The sequence below is a fragment of the Brassica rapa genome, chromosome A08 (assembly GCF_000309985.2).
Source record: "Brassica rapa cultivar Chiifu-401-42 chromosome A08, CAAS_Brap_v3.01, whole genome shotgun sequence".
NCBI lineage: Eukaryota > Viridiplantae > Streptophyta > Magnoliopsida > Brassicales > Brassicaceae > Brassica > Brassica rapa.
Window position 1 is genome coordinate 5579022 of NC_024802.2, and position 26460 is coordinate 5605481.

General features: G+C 35.0%; 1 protein-coding gene and 2 long non-coding RNA genes across 4 annotated transcripts in view; 2 read left to right on the forward strand and 1 right to left on the reverse strand.

The window, feature by feature from the left end:
• On the reverse strand, positions 1-24289 carry LOC103833345 (cellulose synthase-like protein B6). 2 transcript variants are annotated; one of them, XM_018653657.2, is made up of 10 exons: positions 23593-24289; positions 15475-15793; positions 13704-13829; positions 13496-13618; positions 9935-10135; positions 9696-9831; positions 9383-9564; positions 8919-9266; positions 8571-8812; positions 1-7540 (listed from the first exon to the last, which is right to left on the reverse strand). In XM_018653657.2, exons 1-10 carry the CDS (start codon positions 23853-23855, stop codon positions 7474-7476), a joined length of 2007 nt encoding a protein of 668 aa, XP_018509173.1. In that variant the 5' UTR covers positions 23856-24289; the 3' UTR covers positions 1-7473. The 2 variants fall into 2 exon arrangements, with proteins under 2 accessions (XP_018509173.1, XP_018509172.1); XM_018653656.2 differs by having other exon boundaries at positions 4892-8812.
• Positions 17334-26460, forward strand: part of LOC117127352 — a 20872-nt gene continuing 11745 nt past the window's right edge. The window contains exon 1 of the long non-coding RNA XR_004450316.1: positions 17334-17346. This is a non-coding gene — a long non-coding RNA (uncharacterized LOC117127352). The remainder of the gene's footprint in view (positions 17347-26460) is intronic.
• Positions 19220-22949, forward strand: LOC117127353. The gene is made up of 2 exons (XR_004450317.1): positions 19220-22164; positions 22212-22949. It is a non-coding gene; the product is annotated as an uncharacterized LOC117127353 (long non-coding RNA).

The following is a 26460-nucleotide window of genomic DNA, read 5'->3' on the forward strand; positions in this document are numbered from 1 at the left end:
AAAAGAAAAATAAAATTTTATTTTTAATTTTAATTTCTAAATTAATTTTATAAAAATCTTCTTTATTTTTTTTAATTTTTTTGGAATTTTAAAGATCTTGTTAAGTTTTTAGAGAATTTTTTATATTTAATACGTACCAAATAAAAGTAAACATGTTAGTAAGTACATTGAAAGTGCCAGTAGTCCAGTGGTAAAAGACCTTGCCATTTGACCAACCTACCTGGGTTCGAATCTAGGGGTGTACATATTTTTAATTTCAAATCTTGTAAAACGACGTCGTTTTCAAATAAGATAAAACGACGTCGTTCACGGCGTGCTAAATTGGAAAGTCAATCTTAAGTTTATTAATAAACTAAAAAAGTCAACAAAAGTAAATGATTTTTTTGGCCAGGCTCGAGTACAAGTTTTCTTTGGCAATTCGTGAAAAGTTCGTGTTTTTTTTGGCCGAATTCTCTTATATTGTTGTATATACAAAAGTTTAAGATATGTTAATTTTTATACATGTATTGTATTCTGCTAATGTTAAGCCATTCTGTAATCATATTATATTTTTTTAACATAAATATTTGGTTTTTATGAAAATAAAATTTATAAATCTATCAATTTAATATAATTTTATCATATATAGTTCAATATAATTATTTTATTTTAAAATAATTGATTATGTTATAAAATAGATAAAGTAGGATAGAATTTTTATTTTTAATTTTATAAACAAAACTCTTATACAGAATAATGCATAATAATAGTTAATTTCTAATTACATAATTAGTTAAAATATTTACATATACCATGTGAAAATTATGATATTGGTAAAATATTTAGATCAACATAATAATTTTCTTTTAATATGATTGTTTGTGATCATATAATAAATAAAAATAGGATATAATATTTTTTTATTTTATAAACGATAAATGTATATATTAAAGTATAATAATATTTCAAAACTAATTAAGAAATTAGTGAAAATATTTACATATAATTTTTTAAAATTTAGATCTTGTCGCAATCTTTTTAAACAGATTTTTTCGAAGTTTTTAATATATATACATAAATAAATATATTTATTTATATTTTAAATGAAAAGATATCAAAATATATTATAATTAAATGTAAGGTATGTCCGACCTGGAAAACGTTGAAATCAGATTTGTAATTTTCGTAAAAAAGAGAAACGACTAGGAGTTTTTCATAAATTTTAGGGAATTTAGAATCTAGGTAGATAGTCTAGCGAACTAAGTCTTAGATGATTCCTCTATCTCGTTCTACTGTTCCTTGAATGTTCAGGCAGATCTCGCGGACTGATTTAGTCTCTCGCAACACCAAGAAACGATGTCACGCATCATACTCAGATCGCTTCCTGAGGAAAGAAGTAACTAGAGACACAAACATTGTCCTAAAACCGACTCGTTCCTAGTAGTTTTCTTAAAACCAACTCATTCGGAGTTGGCAACCTGAAAATCGCAATCCCGTCGTCATCTTTAAGTTGACCCGGATTGTCGATCATCTTAATCATTGGAAGGAGAACGTACACAACCCATCAAATCATAGGTTCAGCCTTTCTCCTTCATAAAAAAGGAGGAAGTGGAAGTAAAAAAAAACAAGTTAGGGGGACTAACAGTTGGGGTCAAAATCGGTCAACGAAATCAACGGCTAAATATCTTCTGAGAAAAAGAACCTTAAACAAATATGAGCTGGAATTGTCAAAGAAACTACACTGCATAAACCAAGCTTATTAAAATAAGGATATGAAAACAAAACTTCGTGTATTTCATCCCGAACAAGAAATGAAAGAGTTACTATCCGAACAAGAAAATATCAGAAAAACATTCTTGAGGAAGTTTTTTTTGCGATAAATGACAAGTTTTACGAAACAATCTTCCGTAGAACAAAATTTGAAAAGTTTCCACGGAAAAAACTCATAGGAAATTTTGTGATATAATCTTCCGCAAAAAAGCTTTTGGAAAATGTTTATGGAAAAAAACTTGTGTAAAACTAACGAAATAGTTTCGAGAGTCTACGAGCAATCAACGGAGAGAACGCGAACGGAAGAAAGGCATCAACACAAGCTCTCATCGCCACACAGAGCCTCTCATCGCCTCATAGAGTCTCTCATCACCTAACAGAGCCCACTACAAGAAAAATAGTGCATTGCAACGGATTTGCCACAATATTGAAAGTAAAACATACATTCATATATCTTGAAAACGAGTCTTTAGCAAAAGATGTCCAATCTACACCAGCTCCTACAGTTCCGCGAGCGGTATGGTCTTTTCTACTCGTCACCTGCAAAGGATGTGAGGAGTGAATGAACTAGTTTCACTCAGTGAGCCAGGGTTCCCTATCTAGCATATACAACTACCCGTCATTCTAAACCCCACCCCAAACACAAGCAAGACGGGTAGTTCAACAATCAATATTCAAGATCATAAAGCATGACAGATTTGAGCAATAAACCATTAAACCATAATAAATCAAACACTCTTTATGAGTGTCATATCAATCAACCATATATATATTTACTCCTAGGGCTCAACATAATCATTCTTCCTCCACATAAGGGACACCGGCAATCCCTTAACTATTACACCACACAGGCGTAGGCGCTCGGGAATCGCCCGGTCACGGTCCTCAATCGGAATCGCCATGTCCTGGTTCTCTATCGGACTCGCCTGGGGCTGTCACATCCACGTGTGACACTCGGCCTTGGTGATCAAGCCAAGTTAAACCGAGCCCACCACTTTCCGGACCACAACCGGCTTAGTTGTACCATTTGAGGAAGCAATGACCTGCAAACTACTACTAGAACCACCACGAGGTTCTCACACAACATGACCAACACGAGGTACACACTATAACAACATATCATATCACACAATCACAATAATCCGGGTGCAGAGACTAATCTTGCTATCCACTTACCCCAGACATCGTCTCAAGCCTCGGATCCACAGAATGACACCTAGACCGGTCCGGCTATCCTAGCTCGGAAGCCGTCTCCGATGTCAGGAACCTGCATTAAAAATTCGTTAACAAACAATTAACCGTGACTCACGGTGATTAAGCAATGTGGCTCGACTCTTTGATTTCGAATACTGACTAAACCCTTTTATCCCCTCCAAAACTTCGTCTTGGTACTGTGATGTTAAATCCCAAAATAAACCTCAATGTCTTGAATGAACTGGTCTGTACTGATCAGAACTCAGAAAGAACCTTCTTTCACTTCTGGACGTCTTTCGGAACTTCCCGGCAGTTTATCGGTTTTCGGAAATGTCTATACTTCTAAAGCACCTCACTTCTTTCTCTCTTTCTTTCTAAACCAAGTTTTGGAGTTTCCTTGGTCTGTATGAATGAGTAAAAATGAACTAGGGTAGCTGGGTATATATAGAAGTTGCCGGCCAATAAGAATGAGCCACCCGATCGCCTGTGTGTCGTCCTGCATACTTCCGGTCGCATGCGTGGTGACACATGGGCGTCCACATGCCCTGTTGCATGCCTCCTTTACATGCCAGAAGACACAACCACGTCCACATGGCTCTCAGCATGTTTGGGGTTTATGCGTCACGACACACATGCCTCTGCATGTCGGTTCGCATGCGCAGATCACATGTACTATGACACCTTGTTCTTCTGTTTTTCGAGCTGCATGGAAATGCTTCATGCACGACTACACCTCCTTTTTCTGTTGACACTCAGCAGGTTAAATGGTTGACACCACGTCCTGATCCCTGAGATTAAGCCACCTTGAGCTTCACGGTCGATTTGCGCGATTTCGGCCCGTCTGGTGAATTTTCGTCCCGCGGTCAATCCCGAATATTTTTCCGCTCCCGTTCTGATGAGCTAAATATTTTTAATAGACTCCAGACTAACTTTAACCTTGAGGATAAATATTTTCGGAGCCTTCGGCTTCCCCGAGAAATTCCATAAAATCGAAATTATGGTTTTTTTTTAAGACGGGTGGTATTACAGTTTGGGTTTGGGATTTAGGATATATTGTTTAGCTTTAGGGTTTAGGGTTGGGTTTTTGGGGTGTAGAGTTTGGATTTAGGGTATAGGGTTTAGATTTAGAGAGACTAAAAATTTAGGGTTTAGCTGACAACATTAGCATCGTTAAAATTACCATAATTTTTTTCAGCTTTTTTTTTAATTTATTTTTTATTAATAATCTACGTGGCATTTTGATTGGTTATTAGAAGAGAGATGAATTTAAAAGTTCACCTAGGAGGTGAACCTAAGTATTTCTCGTACAAAAGAACAAAACATCTCTTCTTCCTTCCCGTCAGTCAACACTGAACAACTAATTAATGACCTGACTGCTCTTGATTACTGGAGTCATCCTAACAGAAGGCCCCCATATTACCCAAATGCGACCAAGGCGGTGATGCTCATAGTTTGACATGAAAGACCAATTTTGAACTACTGAATATACAATCTTTTCAGCCCTCCCTTCCTTAACTCTCATCTCTAATAAACTTCCAAATTGTAGAGAATGATTTTTTATCTAGTCACAGACTACAACATGCTTAGTTGATTTGTTAAAACCACACATATTCCAAAAGAAACCTGACATTATGCGTTTATTCGGTTCTTCTTTCTGTTCAGATGACTAGGATCATCATGCCTAGCCTTCTGAACAGACACCTCTGATTAGAACTTTTGTTTATCATTTGATTCACTCGGTAGAGATTGTCTCAAGATAATGGCTTCCTTCTCCTTTACTAGACTCAAATATGTAGCTTCATCTCTTTCTTCTACATCATTTTTATTTCCCAAATTCTTCTCCATTATCTCTCTTCTTCTTCTTCTTCTTCATGATCCAATATTGCAAATCTAGAGATCGATACCTGGCCAAATTTCAATTATTTACTCATGTTTGGCGATCTACTAGCTTTACCCGGAGAAACATCCTGCCATTCTTCCTCTTTTGTTTTTTTTCTAACTCACTGATTTGACCTTTCTTGAAGCTTCAGATGAAATGTTTCTCTCCTTGCTTTTTTTTTTTGACTTTCTTGTGTTTTTATTTATTTCAGGAGTTGTATTTACTACTTTCTCCATTCCTTGAACTTCAGAGAACTCCCAATTCTGGTTTTCCGTTACATCCTCCACATTCTGCGACTTTACCTCCATTTCCTGTTTCTCACCCTCCTTGTTGTTCTGTTCCTCATGCTCCTTCCTTTGTTGTTTCTCTACCTCCTCATTCTGATTTGTTTCAGATGTTCCAGCTTTAACCCCTCATTTTCCACGTCATTCTCTTTAACTCTGTGACAAGCTATGGCATAATGACCCCATTTGCCACAAACTGTGCATTTCGGATGGAGGTGTCGGAGGACAAGAACCATCCTAAAGGAAGTTTCTCTCTCTCCTAAACACGTTTTCTCTCCCGTCTCTCTACCTTAGGGTTTTCTCTTCACCATTAGCCACCTCCTTGTGGCCGCCGGACCTTGCCTCTCCTCTGTTTGCGTTCTTCTTTGCCTCTCTTCTGTCTTCTACGTTGTTCTTCGGTGAGGGTGTTGTTCGGCTGTTTCTCAGATCTGGTCACTCCAACCACAGATCTCGGGTTATCGGCGGCGGGGTAGCTAGAGGACGGTTCCTTCCACTGCCGTGATGTACCCTTGTCTGAATCGGAGTTTTCCAGCGTTTTTCCCGAGATCCAGTAAAGCTTCACCGAGTTGGTGGCGCGTGCAGTGTCGTTAAGCTCTTCAACAGTCTCTTTTCACCTCATGTGTTGCGTCTGGTGGTGTATGTGGCTGCGTGGGGAGTTGGGGTTCTAGGGTTCGCCAGATCTCGGTAACCCGTGAGGGTTTGTGGCGCCGGTTTATGGTGACTCGAGTTCTCTCTACTCTATCTGAGGTGACTCCGTCATGTTCTCTGACGGTTGGTGCGCGTGGGTCTCGCCGGTGACGGAGACGTCCGTCTGTTGGTCCGAGCTCCCTTGTGGCGTCGCGTAGAGTGGGGTTTCAGTGGTGTGCTTCAGCTTGCTTAGGCCCTGTGTGTTTCCTTGCCCGTTCAGATCTTTGTGGTAACGACGTTTGTAGCCTGCTACGTTGCTAGCTTTACTCAAATAAACTCAGCAGGTTTGTGTTCATGGCTTGGCAGCAATTTCCGGTTAGTTTGTGTTTCTTGGTGTGGTATTTAGTCTGCGGTCTTCGAGTGTGGCTTCGGTTTTGTCTCTTCCAGAGGAGTTGTCCGTCTTCCGATACATATTCGCTTCGGGTTATGGTTAAATGGGTGTATACGGTCCCGGTGGAATGCAATGGAGGCTGTAATCTCCGGCGTAATCTACTGAACGACGGCATCGTCAGTCTTCGGCTCTTCCTCGTACTGCCGGTGGTCTCTTTTATCTTGCCTGCTCTTTGTTCGTGGTTGGATTCTTCGCTCTGGTTCGTTATGGGTTAATCGGTTAAAAGCTGTAGGAACTGTAGCATTCAGGGTTTGAGGGCACCCTTCTCTCGGTAGCTCGCGGCAACTACCCGGTCTTCTCATCTAGTTTCAGGGTTGTAAGGTCCTACCTCGTCTCGCTATCACTCCATTTTACCGGTTATGCTGCATTGCTGTTCGGTTTGGTCCTTGCTTGTTGTTCGTAGTTTGTTTTCTTGTTGTGTTGTTGATTCAGTTTCCGCTACTTGTTATCTGTTGTAAAGTCTGTCTAAAATTGAAAATTGGTATAATATTTAACATTTTACCAAAAAAAAAAAACTGTGCATTTCGGTGGCAAACATGGGTATGTGTATTCCACCAATGTATCCTTACCTTGAAAAGTGAAGTTCATAGATTTTGGCATTTCCTTCGAGGGATCTACTTTCACACATATATTCATTTATCTGATAATTACATGCAAATATAATAAGATATATATATATATATACCAATTTAATTATGGTAACAATAAATTAAATTAAAACATGTAACTTATTCAACTTTTATGGTTTAAAAGTCATATAAACATTTAAATGTATGGAAAATGTTTAAAATATTAAACACTAAACATTTAAAATAATATAAATATTTATATAAAGACTAAATCAAACACCTGCATATATGTGCGGGTCAAACTCTAGTTTGATTGTTAAATATAAACCCTATAACTTTTCAGTTCTTGTCTTTGGTATTCTTCGGAATCAATGCCATTTTTCAGAATCAAGGATCATTGAGTTCTCGTCGAACGAATATTCCTCTTGGAATCGATGTCCTTCGAGACTATCCAGCTTAACGCTACACCGACAGCCAATCCCACCCCAAAATAAGATAGGGAATTGGCATACCACATCACCCCATATTCGACAAAAGCCTAAACTGAAAGGATAAGAACTTTTCGGAGGCAAAGAGTTTCACCAACCAAAAAGGATGGCTAAGACGACATATGAGTGCATGAGTCCTTATTTCGTGACACTTTGCACTATGAAAGTATCTCTTTTATTTTTTCTACTTTCACAACTCACAATCCATAAAAAAATTTAAGATTCGTATTAATCACTGAATGAAAAAACTGTCCAGTAGCACCAATCCATCCAAATAATCATCAACTCGTCTATCACACCTGAAATGGAAAATAGAGAGTAGCGAGTCATTCAGTAAGGTATGAAATATTAAACCCGTATTCCATAGACTCGAGCATAGCACTTCGAATATAAAAAATTAACCGTAACATAAAACGAACTCATCACCTAATAGTGCCCAAAGAACAAGCAAGTATCCTATTTACGAGGTAAGTGCTCGCACACCCTCAATAGAGATATTCATGATGGAGGATTCATGTATGGGACTAGTTCCCCCACTAACCGCTCAGAGAAGAATTATCAACCTCTAGACTACGACTCAAGATGTCGCCTCAAGCTAGCTGGATGTATCATCTAGCACAATGTATACATCAAGCATATGGCACTACGTCTATATATCCAACTAACAACTATTTATCTCACTAAACAAAGCACATAATTGAATCATCTAATTAACATCATATCTCCAATTAAAGAAAGAACCCAAAACCTAAACACACATGCTCCAAACAGACTCAATTCAAGCATTCGGAACATATTGGAATGTATTCAAAGTATTAGGCCATTGGCTAGAATGAAGTGAAGAATTTGTCAACTGCAACACGAAAATTAAAAGTTTATAGACAGGAAGATGCCAGTTCTATAATAATAGAGAATAAACATCATTAATTATAAACTGAGAAAATGTCATGATAAAGTTAGCTTATTTGCATAATATACCATATAGCTAACTAATATCCCACAGCAAAAACAACAAATATCATTGCTAAAACGGCAGCTTTGGAAAGGGTAGACAACGGGATGCCATATTTTCCCTTCGCAAATAAACCCTTTAGAAATGGCAGGAACAGCAAAATCACCAGAATACATGCACAATTCTCTGCCAAACCCGAACGACCTCCTTCATGATGACAACATGACCGCTGTAGACCCACAAAATTACTGGCTAGAGCGGCCATATTCACCAACATAATAAATGTGCCAGGAACGAAATGACACGAGTTATCAAACTCAAATTTATGTATGTAGCATGAGTTTGGACCATCATCTTGTCTTTGGATTGGTTCATACCCGGATATTGGCATGGTCTTTGGGGTAGTCTTTTTAGCAACTACGAACCCGACATTCGAGATTCCAAGAAGTTTAAGTAGGATATCATGGATGCTAAATAACCAACCACAAGTGGCTAGAATCCTCCAAAGTGACTGGGAGACATACCACGATCGTACTGAAAAACCATTGTTGATAAATTGCCATAGAGTATAGAGGCAGTGCATCACCACAATTGTGACAGTTATGGCTAGACAAGGTCCCTAAATTCAGTCACAAAAAAAAAAAATTAAAAATGTTATAAATTTTATGTTTTGTTAACTAAGTGAAATTATACAAAACCATGATAAGAGATAGAGAGAAAAGCACCTTGGGATATAAGGCCGTGTTGCGAAGCAGGCAATACGCAGGCAAGAGACAATAAAATAGCTCAGGGATTGACCTTAGACACATTAGAACCCAAAGATAAGCTAATCGTTGTCGGAATCTTATTTTGCTGCTAAACATTCCTCTTAACGGACTTTGCTTGTTAAAAAGGACTTCGATCGCTCCCGTCCCCCATCGCCGCTGCTGTACTATCGCCTCAAATCCCACCGACGGCGTAGATCCAAGAAACGCAGGTGGATCCGGACAAATGTATGAGCTACTCCATCCTCTCAAATGGATTCCAATACTTGTGTTCATATCTTCCGCCACAGAATCGTATAAACAACCGAGCTGCATGTTTTATATTCAAAAATCAAAATGCATTGTTATGCGTAATGATACAACCATCGCGTTTCTAAAAGAAGTTTAATTTTTGAATATAGTTATTAAATTGAGAAGGAAATTACAGTTTTCCCCCAATTGGTTTGGTGCTCGTAGTGACAATGCCCCACCATTTGAGCCGCTTCTATGAAGTCTGTAAGGCTAGTTTTGGGATTTGATTTTCCTTGTAATGCTTCCACAATCGATATGACCAACTCTTTAGAACTCCCAAATTTCCTCGCTAAACTATCCTCATCCAAAAACTCTACTTAATGGAATAACAATAGAAGAAATTAACAATAAGAATATGACTACTGAATATAAGTAGTAGAATAACAAAACTATGTTGAAGTGAATGTTTGATATAAGTATGAATGTTAGGATGATGAAAATACGTACTTGTAGCAGACGACGAAAGATCTCCGTTATTTTCCAAATTATCTGGAGATAAACCGTACATAACTCTTCTAGTATGGAAGCATCCTGAGCCACAATATAGCGGTCCTTGGATTCCTGCAACACCTCTTCCCAAATACTAATTTCAACAAGAAAAATAACAAAAAAAGATTAATTAGTAGTCGATAAAGTACACTGAATTGACCAAAAATATAAATGAAAGCCAAAAGGACAAATCCTACTGATTGTACGACGGCTAGTTCGTCGGAGTTAGAATCATAGAACTCTTGAGGGAACTGAACAAAAGCACAACGGTCTGGACTCTTTGACTTTTGTAAAAATACACACATTGCTTGTCGCACCACATCTGCTTCATTGGCATACATGTCGCAGTCTACATTCAACATGTATGGTGCATTTGTCATCAATCCTGATACTCTTAACTGTTCAAATTCATGAATCATCACATTGTTTACTATCGTAACAAAAAAAGATTTAAGACATTGATAGTTGTTTAATCAATCAAATTTAATTGTTATACTCTAACAAATGCGGGATCAAAGTAACTGGATTCATAGGCGGATAAATAATATTTCAATCAAATATAAGTTTTAAAACAATCATCATTATGTATCCAATATAGTGACTCCATTTCATTTCCAAAATTACTATGAAAATACGAAGATGTATAGTCGCTGTCCCTGTATAATACTACGCACATATATATATATATATATATATATATATATATTATATATATATATTATAAATTGTCTATTTATCAAAAAGAAATAATAAAATGGATCGTAACTAAGACAATGCGATCTTTTCATAGGGATCTAAATTACATTGGTTGTTCTGTTGCTATCTGATTTTCCAGACTACCTCAAGGTTGAGCAATATAATAGTCTTTTGACGGAAAAAATAAAAAAAATAATAATATGGAAATATGAGATTTTCTACCCCATTCACTGAAAATTAATTTAAAACTGATATTTTTATTTCAAATTTAATTAATATCCAAAAATTAAAGTTACTTTTTAACAAAATAGACTATATTTATTTTAAATATATGTGTATATATATATATATGTTTAATAAATTTAGTGTTTTTCTTATTCACTTAAGATCAATTAAATAGATAAATTTTCAAATTATTATTTAATGTAATGAATCATACCATCGTTCAACTCAAATATTTATTGTGAAACGCAAATATATATATATATATATATAGTTTTGTGTGCGTGTGTGTTTTAATAAATTTAGTTTTGTGTTTATTTACTTAAGATAAATTAAATAGATTAAATTTTCAAATCTATAATATTGTTTGAAAAGTGATTTTTCGCATTCGAGCTATCACGTTAAAATTTAGAGTGATTAATATCGTTGATACCTTTAATGAGTAAAATATATAAATTACCTATAAAACTACAAATGGATTTAAATTCTTTGTATTAGATCAGTAATTAAAATTAAAAATAATAACAAGAACTATCCAAAATCTAAATAATATATTTAAAAATAAGAAGATAATTCATATACATTCTGTGTTGTTATATTAAAAATATCTTTTAATTATCTCCAAAATTTCCTTTATCTTTTAATTTCATGAGTGAATTCGGAAGATAACATGTGCCTTACGGTAGACCGGAATCATACATTTACAGAAAGTTTGTGGATGGGGTGAGACGGACATCCCTGATTATATGGGAATGAACTGTAAGGAAATACGGTAGGAGATTCTCTATTGAGAAAGTAATAACCCTCGATAATAATAAGGACGTAAACAAAGACAAAGAAATGGTCAAAGAGAAAATGGTCGAGGTATGGCCACGAAATTGGCAATGGATGGACGAATAAGGAAATTCGATCCAAAACGGTTTTGATGAGCAATCATGATTCTAATGGGTGAATAAATATGGATAAAGAATTAGAATTAGTTTGGCACAAGGAAATACTGCATGAAGTAGAATGGCGAGAAGGGGATTAAAAATTTTAGAAAATTCAAGAAGCACCGGGAAGCCAAAAATAGAAATGGAAGTGTTCGAGAATGAGAATTCAAAGTCCAAAGGACAAAGGGCTTCAGAAAGTATTGGTTCTGGAGTACACATTGAATCGGTCAGTTTATCAATTGCATTGGTCGAGAAATTGCTTCTTCAATATTGGAAACGATTGTGAAACACTAGAATGGAAGGACTGCAAGTGATGTCGAGAGAATAACCAGATAGCATGGTATGGAAGGCCAAGTGAGGTTAAGCTGATCTAAAGGTGATTCAGTTTTAAGTTTAATTTTGAAAGAAAAATAGTTCGGGAAGATTCTTCATGAAATTTAACGGGTCGAGTTTTATTGATCACTAGAGCATGAGTACCATGTATTTGTTTGGAAACCATAGTTCTAGCTGTATGCATTTCTATAGTCGAAAGTGAACAATAATCGATCCCTTCTTTTAGGGTTTAGTCAACCCATTTATAGGTCTTTGTAGTTGAAATCTAAGTTAGTATCTTGAAATATATAAAGATCTTTTTTAGTACAAATTTTTAATTTTATCCGGAGGCGGGAGAAAACGTGACCGAAAAGCGTTATTAAACTTGTGGTAAAAATAATTTAGAAAAGTTCTTTTTATCATAAATTTAAGGTATTTATGATTTTTTATCTTTTAAATGTAAATTTAAAAAGTGATATCAAACTTAAAGTAAAATTGAAATACAAATGAATCAAAGTCATATATATCTATTTCATGCTTGATCAAAACTAATGTTTTTTCTCAACTATATTTGTAATGGTCACATGTCGAACATAACTTTGTACTTTGAATTTAATCATGCCATCTTTGAATGCCCACCAGCCTTACAGACATGGGTCTTAGCAGCAACTCCACCATTGGTGTTTCCCAATGCAAGCCAATACACAAATATAGACTATCTATTCTGGCGAAAAATGATTCTGAAGATCCTGAACTGGTTAGAGATCTATATCCTTGGATTATTTGGTACATTTTGAAAGCGAGAAATGAAAAGTTATTCAGAGGGATAGACATGAGTTTTAAGTTTAAGTTTTAAGTTATTCAGATCCTGAACTGGATAGAGATCTATATCCTTGGATTATTTGGTACATTTTGAAAGCGAGAAATGAAAAGTTATTCAGAGGGATAGATATGGACTCATTGGAAACTGTCCGACACGCTGAGTCATAGTGTCATGCTTGGTTTAAAGCTAATCAGAAACAGGAAGAACCACCAACAGAAATACAACATCATGTATATGTATTAATCTTTGAGAGATGTATGATAGATGGTTCATGGACACATGACACACTCTTCAGTGGTTATGGATGAACATGGAGAAATTCTAGAGGAGAAACTCAACTATTGGGAGCAAGAAACCAACGTAGAAGAATCTCACCACTTCACTCGGAGCTCGAGGTCCTTTCATGGGCAATGGAGTGCATGGTACAGATATCACGTGTCAGGCTTTTGGCACCTATTGTAAGGATCTAGTCTTGATGATTTAAGAAGATCAAGGAGCATGACCTAACTTTTCTACTGAATGAAGGAGATGGTGAAGATTAAGAATATATTCATTGAGTTATTACTTATATTCCTAGTATGGAAAATATATTGTTTGATTCATTAGTTAAGATAGCAAGATCCGGACCTGTACTACCTTGGTTATTTTGTTCCAGTTTAGTTTTTCAGGTCACCTCAAATGTGAGTAATAAGATAGTCGTTTGAAGAAAAAAAATACTTGGGTACTTTAAAACTAAAAGAAGGAAAAATAGATGTGTTAGAAAAATCAATAACCAGAAAGTTCATGGCTCCAGATTTGTAGTGATGAACGTAATCCGGTCTTTTCTCCCTTGATATGTATACAAGATGAGGGACTTCTTTCTCGTCTCCTACACCTCCCTTATTCTCCCATACGACCTTCAGATACACACATAAAACAAGATTTGGATATAGTAAGCTAACGTAACTAAAGTTCTTTAATATATGTAATTATGTATTATACCTTAACTATAGTTGAATGATTATTTGGTTTTGCGTTTGAGAAGGTTTCCAATTCATCGTCCCCGTCCAACAAGAAGGAGTCTCCGGTGGAATCTTCAACTTTCCGCCTTAACTTCTCGTACTCCCTCTTAATATTCATTACAAAAAACATAGAAAGACATTAACAAAACATTAAAACGTCATACGGATAGCACTAATATACTATAACTTGGTGATTTGCATGTGCTCATGCACGGATATAATTATTTATAATAATTAATTTTTAATTTTATTTTTAATTTAAATAATTTATAATTATTATATATAATTTATATTAATTATATTATGTTGTTTTGATTAGATATATGGTTTTGTATATTTAACTAGTCGATTTAGTCATCAATCTCTTTAAATTCAACCATGATATTTTTTTGTTTTAAATAGATTAAAATTTTGATTAAATTTGATGTAATTTATTAAGATTATGTAAAACATATTTTCATAGAATCATATAGACAAAATAAACTAAAGTGTTAATCTATTAAAATTACATAAAGATAACATTTTGAAATATCATGCATATATAGTTTACAAAAGAAACAAATTGTAAAAATTATTTATTTTATTATTTTTATTTAGTAATATTTTTTTAGGTATCCCTGTAATTTATATGTATAAAATAAATATTTTTTCTTGTAAAATAATATGTTTTATTTTAGTTAGACCTTTGATTTGGATATACAAAATGGATTAGTCCATTTTCGTGTGTATATTGAGTATATTTTGATAATATTTTTCTTCATATCAAGATTATTTTTGTAACAATTTTCTTAATTAGACCTTTGATTTTGGATATAAGAAATTGGATTATTTCAGTTACTAATTTTGAGCTACATATATTTCATCAGATTAAAGTATAATTTCTTTTTACTGAACCGAACGATATTGATTTTATTTATTGTATTAGCTTAGCTTTTCATCTTAGATGCATAAGTATATTTTAATAATATATTTTTAATATTATGATTATTTATTGTTCACTTCCCTTCTAAAATTTATAATTATTTTCTTTTTATTATATATGTTAATTGTAAAAAATTAATAACTTAAAATAAATTAACATCTAATCTTTTTATTATATATGTTAGATTAGATGTAATATTTTTAATTCATTAAAGATACATCTGTAATCAACCATCGTAATAATTAATGTGAGCACAACACATAGAAAACTGAATTTTTTTTTGATAACCAAATAGGAAACTGACTTCTCAAATGATATTATAAATATCGTTTTTTTAACAAAAAAATTAAAAAAGAAATAAATTAAAATCTAATTAACAGAAACAGATAAATAAAAAATGAATTTTTTAAAACAGGTAATTAAATTAAATGTAATATTTTAATCTATTAAGGATACATCTGTAATCGATGTGAGCGCTATACGTAAAAAACTAACTTCTGAAATAATATTATAAAGATATAGTTACTTTTTATTTTCATGTGAACGTGTAAATTTGGATATAGAAAAAAAAATATTACAAAACGTAAGTACAGAATTTTGACAAACTTTCGAACCGGGTTTCACATTTTTTGAGATTCAAAAGCAACTTATAGATTTTCTGGTGTCTTTATGTGTTTGTTTAGCTGTCAAGTAACATCCAATTTTTAACCCAATATATCGGCAAAAAAAATGGTTCCGGCTAGACCGGTCAAATTCCCGGTCCGATTTAATTCTCCTTTTTTGTTTTAAAACAAACTCATATGCGAACTAAAACAACCACACTCATTACCTTCGTCATTTTCCAGTCTTTCCTGAACTCTGAATCGTATGCTGCGACCAAAGGGTTTAAGAAATATCTAAAAGGAGCTCTAACTCTAACGTTGTATTTCTTGCAGAAGGGAACCCAAATCTTGGCGAACTTAAAAGTTTCCTTGAGAGAGAAGTAAGTGAGAGGTGAACATCCATCGTCCGACACATAACATGCTAGCTTATTCGCTGGATAATTCAAAGCTAGCAGCGAAAGCACGGTGTTCGCAACAATTATTGGCGGTTCTCTAACAGGATTGGCAGTGGGCACGAACATATCTACCGAAGGAAGGTCACAAATCCTGAAATTAAGAATTGGTAGGCCTGTTAAAATAAATAGGAAGACAATACATACATGAATACTATTTCTTGATAGAAAAACTAAGAGCTAAATCATAGCTAGTTAGTCTGTTAGGGTGATACAACTTTAAAGAGAATATTGATTTTCACGAAAAATAATCCCCAGAAATAATTGCTCAATAATTTAACAAACAAGATAATATTTACCCCCAATCTTGATATGTGCCTGTTAGTATATAAGTTACTAATCAAATAATAAATTTTGACACTTTGATAATTTATTATTGCACATAAATTTGTATAAACTCATACATATAAATATGTATATACGAGAATGACTTGCATCTCAGTGGTCTTCCTTCTCACAGACGACTCCCAAAAGTCGATGGTTCGGTTCTCCGTCGGCGCGGAGGAACTATGACTCTCCAAAAAAATTCTAAGAGATTTTTTTGGATTTGGGACACCGCTTGCGGTAGAGTCTGCTCACAACTTCAGTCGCTGATGGGGATAATGAATTGAAGATATGTTGGAAATGATTCGAGATTACTTCAACTATCTGATCATCCTCGAAGACAGGGGTACCAGTTGAGTCTTCAATAGTTGTGAGTTTGTTACGGGCACACCTGATTTTTTTTAGAAGCGTGAAAGAACCCGGTGTTTTTGTCTCCAAGTGTGAGCCATAACTGGCGACTGCGCTGTTTCCAGAACTCCTCCTCCCTTTTGTATGCTTGAAGCAGCTCCTGGTTAGTGGCTGAGATCAGGAGGTCATCTGCTATTGGGTTCGTCATTGCCTCGTCCAGCTTTTTCCTCAGCTCCACAATCTCTTTTTGGCTGTTAACGAAATTTAGCCTGCTCCAAGCAGCTATTGCGCCTCTGCAGTTGTTAATCCTATGAGCCACCGTAAGGTTTGGATACGCATTCCATGTTCTATCAATGATTTCTATGACTTCTTCATTATCTCGTAAGCGCCAATCATATCTAAAAACTCATTGTGGTTTTTTCTTTTTGCTGTCGAAACTTGATAAGACAGGTCTGTGGTCGGAGCCTTCAAAAGGGAGATAATGGGACCATCCATTTGGGAAAAGGTCCATCCAGGAGCTATTGGCCATAGCTCGATCCAGACGAAAATGCACCATATGAGTGTGATGTTGGCCTCTCCAAGACAATAAATTACCCATATGCTTTAAATCAAAAAGGTCGCACGACGATAAGAAGGATCTGAAGGCACTGAAAGAGTTTTCAGGTCTCTCTCTACCCCTGACTTCTCTGCATTGTTGATTATTTTGTTAAAATCTTCGGTCAAGAACCAGGGAGAGTCTCGGGTCTCTGCTATTGATGAGAGCTGATTCCATACAGCTTGTCTATTAGGTATCTCAGGAGCACCATAGACGAAGGGTGCTGTTGAAAGCAGCATTCTATGAAGTGCTGGTTTGATTCGAGGATCTGAATGTCAATTTCTTCTTTCCAGAGAAGAGCAAGGCCTCCTCCATTTGTAGGAGAGGGATGCACCAGGAAGTGGGAGTCAAGATGAAGAGGTTCAAGTTCTGAGAGAACAGTGTCGCGAAGTTTCTTGTTTCTGAAAGGAAGATGATGTCTGGAGAACACTTGGAGTTCAGATCTTTGAGCCTCTGGACTGTCTGTGGGTTCCCTATTCCACAGCAGTTCCAGCTCCAAACAACTAAGGAAAAGGATGATGAAGGATGTGAAAATCATGTTGTCTGGACGCAGCCCTCGATGTCTCTGCACGCAAAGAAGAGGTACCTCTCGAGGAGATGGCTGAGCGTTGCTTAGATTGTTTTGGTTGGACTGAAGACGCAAAGGGAAATCCATGTCTTGCAGGAGATACTATTGCCATATTTCTTTTTCGAGAGCATAAACCGGGAAGGAGCCTTGGGCTTGGGCCTGGGCCAGTTCTTCTCCTTCTTCTTTTTGCACTGCGTAGCGCTGTGGCAGCTAGTTCATGAGATTCTTGAATGGTGGGGAGATCTGCTGAAGTCTCCATAGGAGGAAGCTCGAGTATATTAAAGACTGAGGGAGGGGTGAGATCATGTTTGGTGGCTCCAGTCTATCGACAACTGTGTGTAGTGATGGTAGGAGTTCATCTTTTGTGAGGTTTTGTGTAGCTGTTGCTATTATCGCTTCTGCTGTTTTTGCCATTAGATTTTCTTTCTCTCCTAAGATAACCCGTTGACGACGTGCCGTGCTCTCTGTCTTGTCTGCAACATTTGTATATCTGAGTGTTACCTCGCGCAAGTCTGCGAGAACCTCCTCTGTAGTGGGAAGTCGCAGATCGCCAAATTCCTTCCCAGCGGTTGTCTGTTTGTGTCTGCACGCTCTGGTTGTCCTCGAGCGTCAGTGGTGTTCGTTGTCTGGAGTCTAGGGCTTGGAGAAGTCCTCGTGCGATCATTTTCCCTCCATTGGAGGTGAGAGTGTCGCTCCTTACGTCCCCCTGCAGGTCTCCTCTGAGATCCAAGGTAGTCGTAGCGTGATGAAGTTTGAAAGCTTCCTCGATATTTGCGTGGAGAGCTATCCTCCTGTCGTGGTCTTGAGGGTATCAGCTTGTTCTTTAGGGGCTGTCCCCTTACTTCCGGTGGAGGGATCCTGCTCTCAAAAGGCCTTCCGTATCTGTCAATTCTCTGATGAAAAGGATATTTCCTTGGTTCTTCACGACTTTGTGGGTCTCTGGCACTATTGACAGTATCAACTTCAGGGCGGTGTGCCGGCTGCAATGATGCGAGGGGGCATTCTTTAGCAGAGTGCGTCAGTTTGAAGCATATGGAACAGTGGGATTGTAGATCCTCATACTCCAGAGACACAACCAATTCCTCCCTTGAGTCAAACTCGATGAGGGTGTCCAAAATCAGAGGTTTAAAGGCATCGATGAAAACTCTGTCTTTTGCTGCTGTCTTTGAGATACGATACGTATCAAAGTGTCCCAACTCATGCCAATGTTGCGTATCATCTCTTCATGCCAGAAGAAGAGTGGTAGTCCTTGGAGTCTGTTCCAAAAAGGGATATGGGAAGGGAAGATGGATGATATTACCGGTTCCCACTGCTGCAAGACTACCATCCAGCGATGATAGTGGTAAGGACTGTTGGCGAGCACCTTGCGCATATCTTCTTCAAGTTCAAACCTAAAGTGGAAGCAGTTCAAGCCAAGGTCCGATCCCATGATTTTACCTTTCAGAAGCCAGGTTCTTGGGAGAGAGGAGATGAGCGAACCAACTGGTTGTTCTTCTGCGTTAGTGACTCTTCCAATGAGGGTGAAGGCATTTTCCTTCATCTGGGACAAGGTGTCGATCGAAGGGGACCTGATATGTTTCCTCCCCGTGTCTCCTGCATGTGTAGCGACTGGTTTTCCTTTCTTTGCGGCGATGTATCTTCCAGAAGCCATAGTAGCTGAGCGTGGGGGGGGGGGGGGGGAGAATGTTTGAGCAGTGAGGGTTTTAAGAGGAGGTAAATGGTGTTTGAGGAGTAACAGTCGACTCAGCCCATCCTGGAGAGAGGAGGAGGCCCTCCGGCCTTGTGTAGAACCGACGAATCTACGGCAGGGGGCGCCTGAGGCCCGAAAAACCGGTGCGTGAAATTTTTTTTTTGTCCGGCGGAAACTTCTAAAAGAAGTAACAATTTAAAATTCCTGGAGCACGTGTCAGGTAGCAGTATCAAGAAGAAAAAAGTCAACTGAAAAAGCTTCTACCAAACCAGTGGATAAGAACCTTTTTAGGAGAGTGTGCATGGGAGCGATTTTATTGTCTGTCTGGAAACTAGGCCTGGAACTTTTATCCAAGATCCGGATTCGATCCGGATCCGATCCAAAAATTCGGTTATCCGGAGGGGTCGAATCCGGATCCGGATCCTGATATCTTAATTTTTTAGTCCGGATATCCGGATCCGTGAGTTTTATTAATAACTATTTCAAAAATAGTAATATATATATATTAATTTTATTTAATATATTTTTATTTTTATAATAGTATATATAAATTTTATGTAAATTTTATAATATTATACAAAGAAATAATTAAAAACATTATATATATTTTTATTTTTAAATTATTTTTAATATTTTATATATATTAATATTAGTTTTTATTTATTTTAAGGATCCAAATCCTGATCCGGATATCCGCCGGATATTATAATTTTTAGAAGGATATCCGACATCCGGATATCCGAGAACCCCGGATCCGGATAAGGATAGTAAAATTATGGATCCCCCGGATAAGGATCCGGATCCGGATACTTTAAAATTGTCTGGATACCCGATCCGTCCCACGCCTACTAGAAACTACTAAACTAGTCATTTCAATAGTTATTTTATGAGTGTGTTACATCATCAGACACATTATTTTCTTTTTTTACAAGATAAAGCACTTTCCACTTGAGGAACACATTGTCCTTTTCCACCCCTTGTGGTTTTACAGCAGTACCCTTCACGTTTGGTTCTGAGAAACTAGAGGATGGCTGCATTTTTTTATTTTATTTATTTTTTCTCAACTTTTTCTTTGTTCTTTTTGCAAAGTTCTTATGTTTTTATTTGTTTTTTTCTCAGAGTTTAAGAAATTTGAAGAAAGTATAATTATTACAATAAATTGTAATTTGTTTTTCTCTATATTTTAACATCCATTTTCATATATATATTTTATATATTTCAACAATTTTATAAAAAAATGTATGGACATAAGAAGTGTGGATGCAAAATTGTGAACATGTAAGAAAAATACGTGAACATAAAAAGATGTGGACATGGATGGATAAAAAATATAGAAAATCTCTTTAAAATTTTCGTGGATGAGGTTTCATGAACTAAGTTTCATTGATGTGTTTTCTTGGACAAGTTTTTATATTCTTAATCATCTTACATAATTTTTTAGTATCTGTGGACAAGTACTTTATGCATACCATATTGATACCTTATTGTGGATAATATAGTTATAACATAATTATGGACATGGACACAAAAACTATGGACATGGATATCATATTTCTTTCTCCATCAAACAGAAAAAAACTGGATAAAGCAATCTAAAGAGATTTGCCAGGTCCATATTCGACTAACAATTACAAAAACATAAGCTTTCTAACGTACGCTAATAAAAATTGTTTAGACACACTACATAAGCTAACCAGAAGCCTAAGTCAAAGCCTGGGAAAAACTAAGAGGTACCTCTTTTCCTGAGCTTATTGGGAACCATACGTGTAGATTCATGGAGTTTTGTATACCGAACTCGTTACCATCTAACTTCTTCCACGGCGTAAACTTATCTTTACTCTTTCTTGCTCTCATTAAAATCTTCCATTCTTTTGCATGACAAAACACACACACACAAGAATTTCACAAGCCTTGTTAGAATCAAATTCTATTGGTGTTGTATTGAATGAAGCACGAAACTCACCAAAACTTTCTTCTTTGTGTAGTTTCACGAGACATCTTGGTGCTGTGATAGCTACAGCACATCCACAATATCTGAAAAAGTTCCAATTTTTTTGGGCAGTTACTATAGATTTAACCAATTACAATCAAAGAAAAGAGATGGAGATTTAACCAATGAACAACACTCCAGATATGAGATTTTGTCATATCCAAATCTTGACTGAAATTGCTTTAACAAAGGGTTCCCAAATTAGCCAAAAAAGCAAACTAACTAACCTTGCATTTAGAAATCTGTTGCTCACGGGAGCAGGTGTGGGGGCTTTGTTCGACGGTGGGCCGGTGGCTCAGAGACTACCGCTACGAAACAGATAAATGTGGAGAAGAAAATGATTTTGATTCGCGAATAATTTACGGAGTGAGGGACTGAAATGGATTAGGGTGAGAAAATGACAATGAATTGCAACCATAGAAAATCTAACAAATAAGATTAGGGTTCGTGAATTGGGAATTTGGGAAAGTGACTTTCTTTGTTTTCTTTAAATCAGCAAATTAAAAAAAAAAAAAAAAACTAAAGCACAAAAAAGTAAAAAGATAGCGAGAATGAGGTGCTGGTTAAGAGGGTATCATGGACATTACATAAGTAGAATGTGTGTTGCAAGTGGAATGTGTCTTATTGTGATATTGTAAAGTCAAAATGTGTCTGTGAGTGTAAATTTTTCTTATTTTATCTACCGCAATTTTCTCTATATTTTAACGATAAAAAGATAATTGGGAAGAAAGTTTTGTTGCGTTGAGATTCAGATATTTTTGCAAGACTTCAGCTGAAGTGCACATGTGCATCAACTGTTATATATGGTAGACTCTTTAAATAATCTTTTTTTTTTTTTTTTTGATAACTCTGGTATCTGGGCAGCCACATTCTCAATTATTCCTCCGAAAGGGGTCCAGCGCCCCAACGGAAAGGATGTTAAATCCGTTGTGGCCAAGATTCAAACCCAGGTGGCGGACAGTACATCTGTACCTCCTTTACCACCAAGTTATCCCAGGTGGCGGACAGTACATCTGTACCTCCTTTACCACCAAGTTACGAGCGCTTGGTTCTCTTTAAATAATCTTCACTCCTCAAAATCCTCCAAAATAAGTTTCAGTTCGCATAGATTATTTTTCGAATGATGATGTGTGAATGGTCTATCGTGGTTTTATTTTAGGTTTTCGATTTGGTTATCCCGTCATACTAATAAATCGATTTAAAGTTGAGCATAAATAGATATTATTTTAATCTTTGGTCTTATTTACGAGAACATTTTTTCAACTGTTTCGTCTTTCCATTTTATATATTCCTTACAATCGCATTATATTTTAGATGTAACTAGAATTTATCCCGCACATTTGTGCGGGTATTTTTCATTTTATAAACTTTGACATTATCATACAATTTTTGAATATATGATTTATATTTTAGTGTTATGTATTATATAACTATTAAATCTTAGTGTTTAGGTTTTTTTATTATTTTATTAATATATAGTGATTTGGTTATGTCTTTTACTCTTTTATTAATTTTTATTACATTTTCAAGTTTGGTACAATTAATATATAATTTGAAATAATCAAATTAAGAATCTTCTTCAACATATGATATTTTGAAAAATATATAGCTGTAGAAATAAAATTTCAACATATGTTAATAACTTTATTTTGGTATAAAATATTATGTAGTTAACTTATTTTAACCCGTTTAATGGTAAATGATAATTTATTTATATGAAAGCTTTTCTAAAAAATTAAATAAGTTAATTTACCAGTTTAATATATTTTTTCATATTTTTATATAATACTTCTATTTTAATATAATGCAGATTATAATTATAAATTTGTAAAAAATAGCATAGAACCTTTTTTATAATAAAATTTAATTAATATTAATTTAAATTATATCATTAATTACGAAATTAATTAAACAGTATTTAATCAAAAAATATTTAAAAAGCTTAGTAAGATTTTGTTAGATTTTTCTCTACAGATATTTCTATAACTAAAAATAAAATTCAAATTTATAGTTAAAATTGATTTATTATAATATTCTTATTGATTATTATGTTATATTATGTTATTAATGAAATACCTATTGTGACTTTTTTATGGTGGATAAAAATAGTACTTCTCTTTTAATAGAGAAGATTTCCATTCGATTTTGTGCCTCCTAAAATTTACATCATAGGAACTCAAATGATATTATTTTTAAAATTACTATCATAATTTGTTAACAATATATTTACAAATATAATAATCTAAATTCCTAAATGTTTTTAATAAATATAAAAGATGATATTATTTTGACTGGTTAGTTAAAATAGCGTTTTCAATAATATCAATTTATACATTTTTTAATGTGTTACTGTATTAGGTGTATAATGGAAATAGTACCTTTCATCAAGTCTATTTGGATAGGGTTTATCTTCAGCGGGACTCCATTTTATGCAGGTAATAATCAGCCATATGAATGTGAAACCAGATTCACAGAGGAAAGCGACGAGCCAAACATTGTCGTTCTCTCTCATATGTAGGATTCGGTACAAAAGAAGAGAAAAGAGAAGACCCAAAATGGTGAGATCCACAACTCTTAAGAAAAAGCTGGTGTGAGAGATCTTTTCGCAAAGAGGAGGGAAAGAAGAGCTTGAAACCGTCATTGATTTTTATTGCAGTGTTTAGATTTGGAAAGGCATTATCAAATAATGGGTTCTAGTGTGCTGACAAATCATATATACATATACGCACCAGTAAATATATATGAAATGAGCTAGAATCGTGTACATTTCAGTAGCTTATCAATTAAATCAAACTAGATATTGACCTGCGCGCCAGCACAGGTATGAATTTTTGGTTTTTGGTTATTTATTTAACTAAATGATGTATTTGTAATATTTGATGTATTATATTCACCAAGTAAATAATTTTTGCATCTTAAACCATCTATTTATGATGAATATTCGATATCATATAAAAAATAGAACAAACTGACGTAATTAGAAAATTGTAGACGATATATAAAAATAATGGTTATTAATGTAAAATATGAAGAAATATTATATTATGACTTAGTATGGCATAAAAGATTATAAATTAGTTATACATGTTTAAAGAAAATACAATGATTTTTAAACTTTTATGAAAAATTTAACATATAAAAAAGGGCAATGAATTAGTCATCAAATTGTAAATAATTTCATAATTTTATTAATAATAAATTATTTATAGTCTCTATTTTTTGTCAAGATAATTATTAAATGTCCATAACATTAATATGAAAGCCCATGTTTTAACCATTTTTTTTCCGGGAAGTGTAACAAAAAATAATTACCTTTAACTATTCGTTTTGTTTAAGTTCTGTTTCGGTAAAAGATTAAAAAAATCTCGCTATCTTTTTCAATGTTCAATTTGAAGCTTATTATGCGAAAACCATACGCAAATATAGGCAATTGGTTGGAATCTCTATATCTTTATATTCTTACAAATTTTAAATTTATTGTTTCATCTTCTGCAAGCAAATCAATTACCGAAGTAATAGATCAATTGGTTGTAATCAAATCTATTCTTATAATTAGTGTAATTATGGTTACAGTTTCTATATTTAAAAGGTACATTAAAGATACGACATTGAAGATATTATGTTTTGATTAATAGAAGATATTGGATTTTGAGTTTGTATTTATTGATTTGTTTTTTATAAAGCTTAGAAAATCAATAGGATGATTGGTTGGTTGATACATCTTATAAGGAAAACGAAAACTATAGGTGGTTTGAATATTATACATCGATCGATGCATGATGTAAGTTGACTATATAAAACTTGAGCATGATCATTTCAAACTAAAGTATAGGAAGATTATATGCATTTGTTATATTGTAGTTAATATATTTTAAATATTACATACGTCAAGTGATTCACGTTTTCGTAAAAATAAAATTCAAGTTCATTATTGGGCCGTACTCATCCGTAATAAGCTACGTTCAATATGATGTATTTTTAGGTTCATTTAATGACATTAAGTTTAAATTTGATTAAGGAAAACTTATTAATTTAACTGGAAAAGACAAGCATTAAAATATGTAGGTTTATTTAATGACATTAAGTTATATTTGAATAAGAAAAACACATTAATCTAACTGAAAAAGACAAGCATTAAAATAGGAAATTCAATTAAATTCTGGCATGAAAATGTAATTAACTTTAAAAACTAAGGAGTATTTTTTTTTTTTAACGGCAAACGGCTATTCTATTACTCAAACTTGAGGTGGTCTGGGAAGCCAGACCGGAATAGAACAACCAATAAAACATAAGGATCTATGAAAAGAACGTGCATTCCTAGCTAACGAATCCGCAATCTCGTTCTGCGTCCTTGGAACATAGCTTATCTTGAACTCCGAAAAACATAACCGAAGAGTTTGAATGATTTCCAGCTCAGTTGAGAAGTTGGGCCAATCTTGTGGCTGCTCTATCATTGAAATCAGGTCCTTACAGTCCGTCCCAAACCTCTGACAGGTCGAGTATTGTAGCATACTCTCCATGGCCCACTTTAGCGCTTCCAGCTCCGAATGTAGTGATGTCTCCCTCCTTCGCAGATTCCTTGACCCCATGAGCTGTATCTTCCCCAAAATATCCTTCCAAACCCATCCCATTCCACTAAACTGCGCTGTGGAGGTCCATGAACCATCCACCATACAAATATTACTCAAGCTTAAGACTTGTGTTTCTTTATTATTCTGTGCATTTGGCAGATTCGGTACAGTTTCTCTTGCATTATACCAAGCTTGACACTCTCCCTCTGCATACCTAACTAGCTCCAATGGATCTCTGTCTATACCTCTAAACAGTTTATCATTCCTAGCTTTCCAGATATACCAAATTATCCAAGGATAAGGATCTCTATCATCCTCGGGCTCCAAAATACTATTCTTTCTCCAAAAAAGATAGTCCATATTAGCATAAATACTTGGTACCAGAAAGATTTCAGAACTCGTCGGGGTTGATGATAATTCCCATGTTTGTAAGGCCGGAGGGCACTCGAAGATAGCATGAGTAACGGTCTCTTCTGGTGCTCCACATCTTGGGCAGTAATTGTCACAGCGCATATTACGGCGTACCAGATTCCTTGTTACAGCCACATGTCCGGATATTAATTGCCATATAAGATGGCATATCTTTTGTGGCGCATTCACCTTCCAAGCAAAGGCTTGAAGTTTTGTAATGCTGGGTTGTAGAATTTCTAAGTCCTCCTCATCTCTCATCAAGTT

Excerpts from the sequence above, each read along its gene's own strand:
- LOC103833345 (XM_018653656.2), bottom strand. The coding sequence starts at position 23,855 with ATGACGGTTTCAAGCTCTTCTTTCCCTCCTCTTTGCGAAAAGATCTCT. Across the intron at positions 13,830-15,474 it reads AAGACTGGAAAATGACGAAG|AGGGAGTACGAGAAGTTAAG; the intron begins GTAATGAGTGTG and ends ATGAATATTAAG. Across the intron at positions 10,136-13,495 it reads CTGGAGCCATGAACTTTCTG|TTAAGAGTATCAGGATTGAT; the intron begins GTTATTGATTTT and ends GAATTTGAACAG.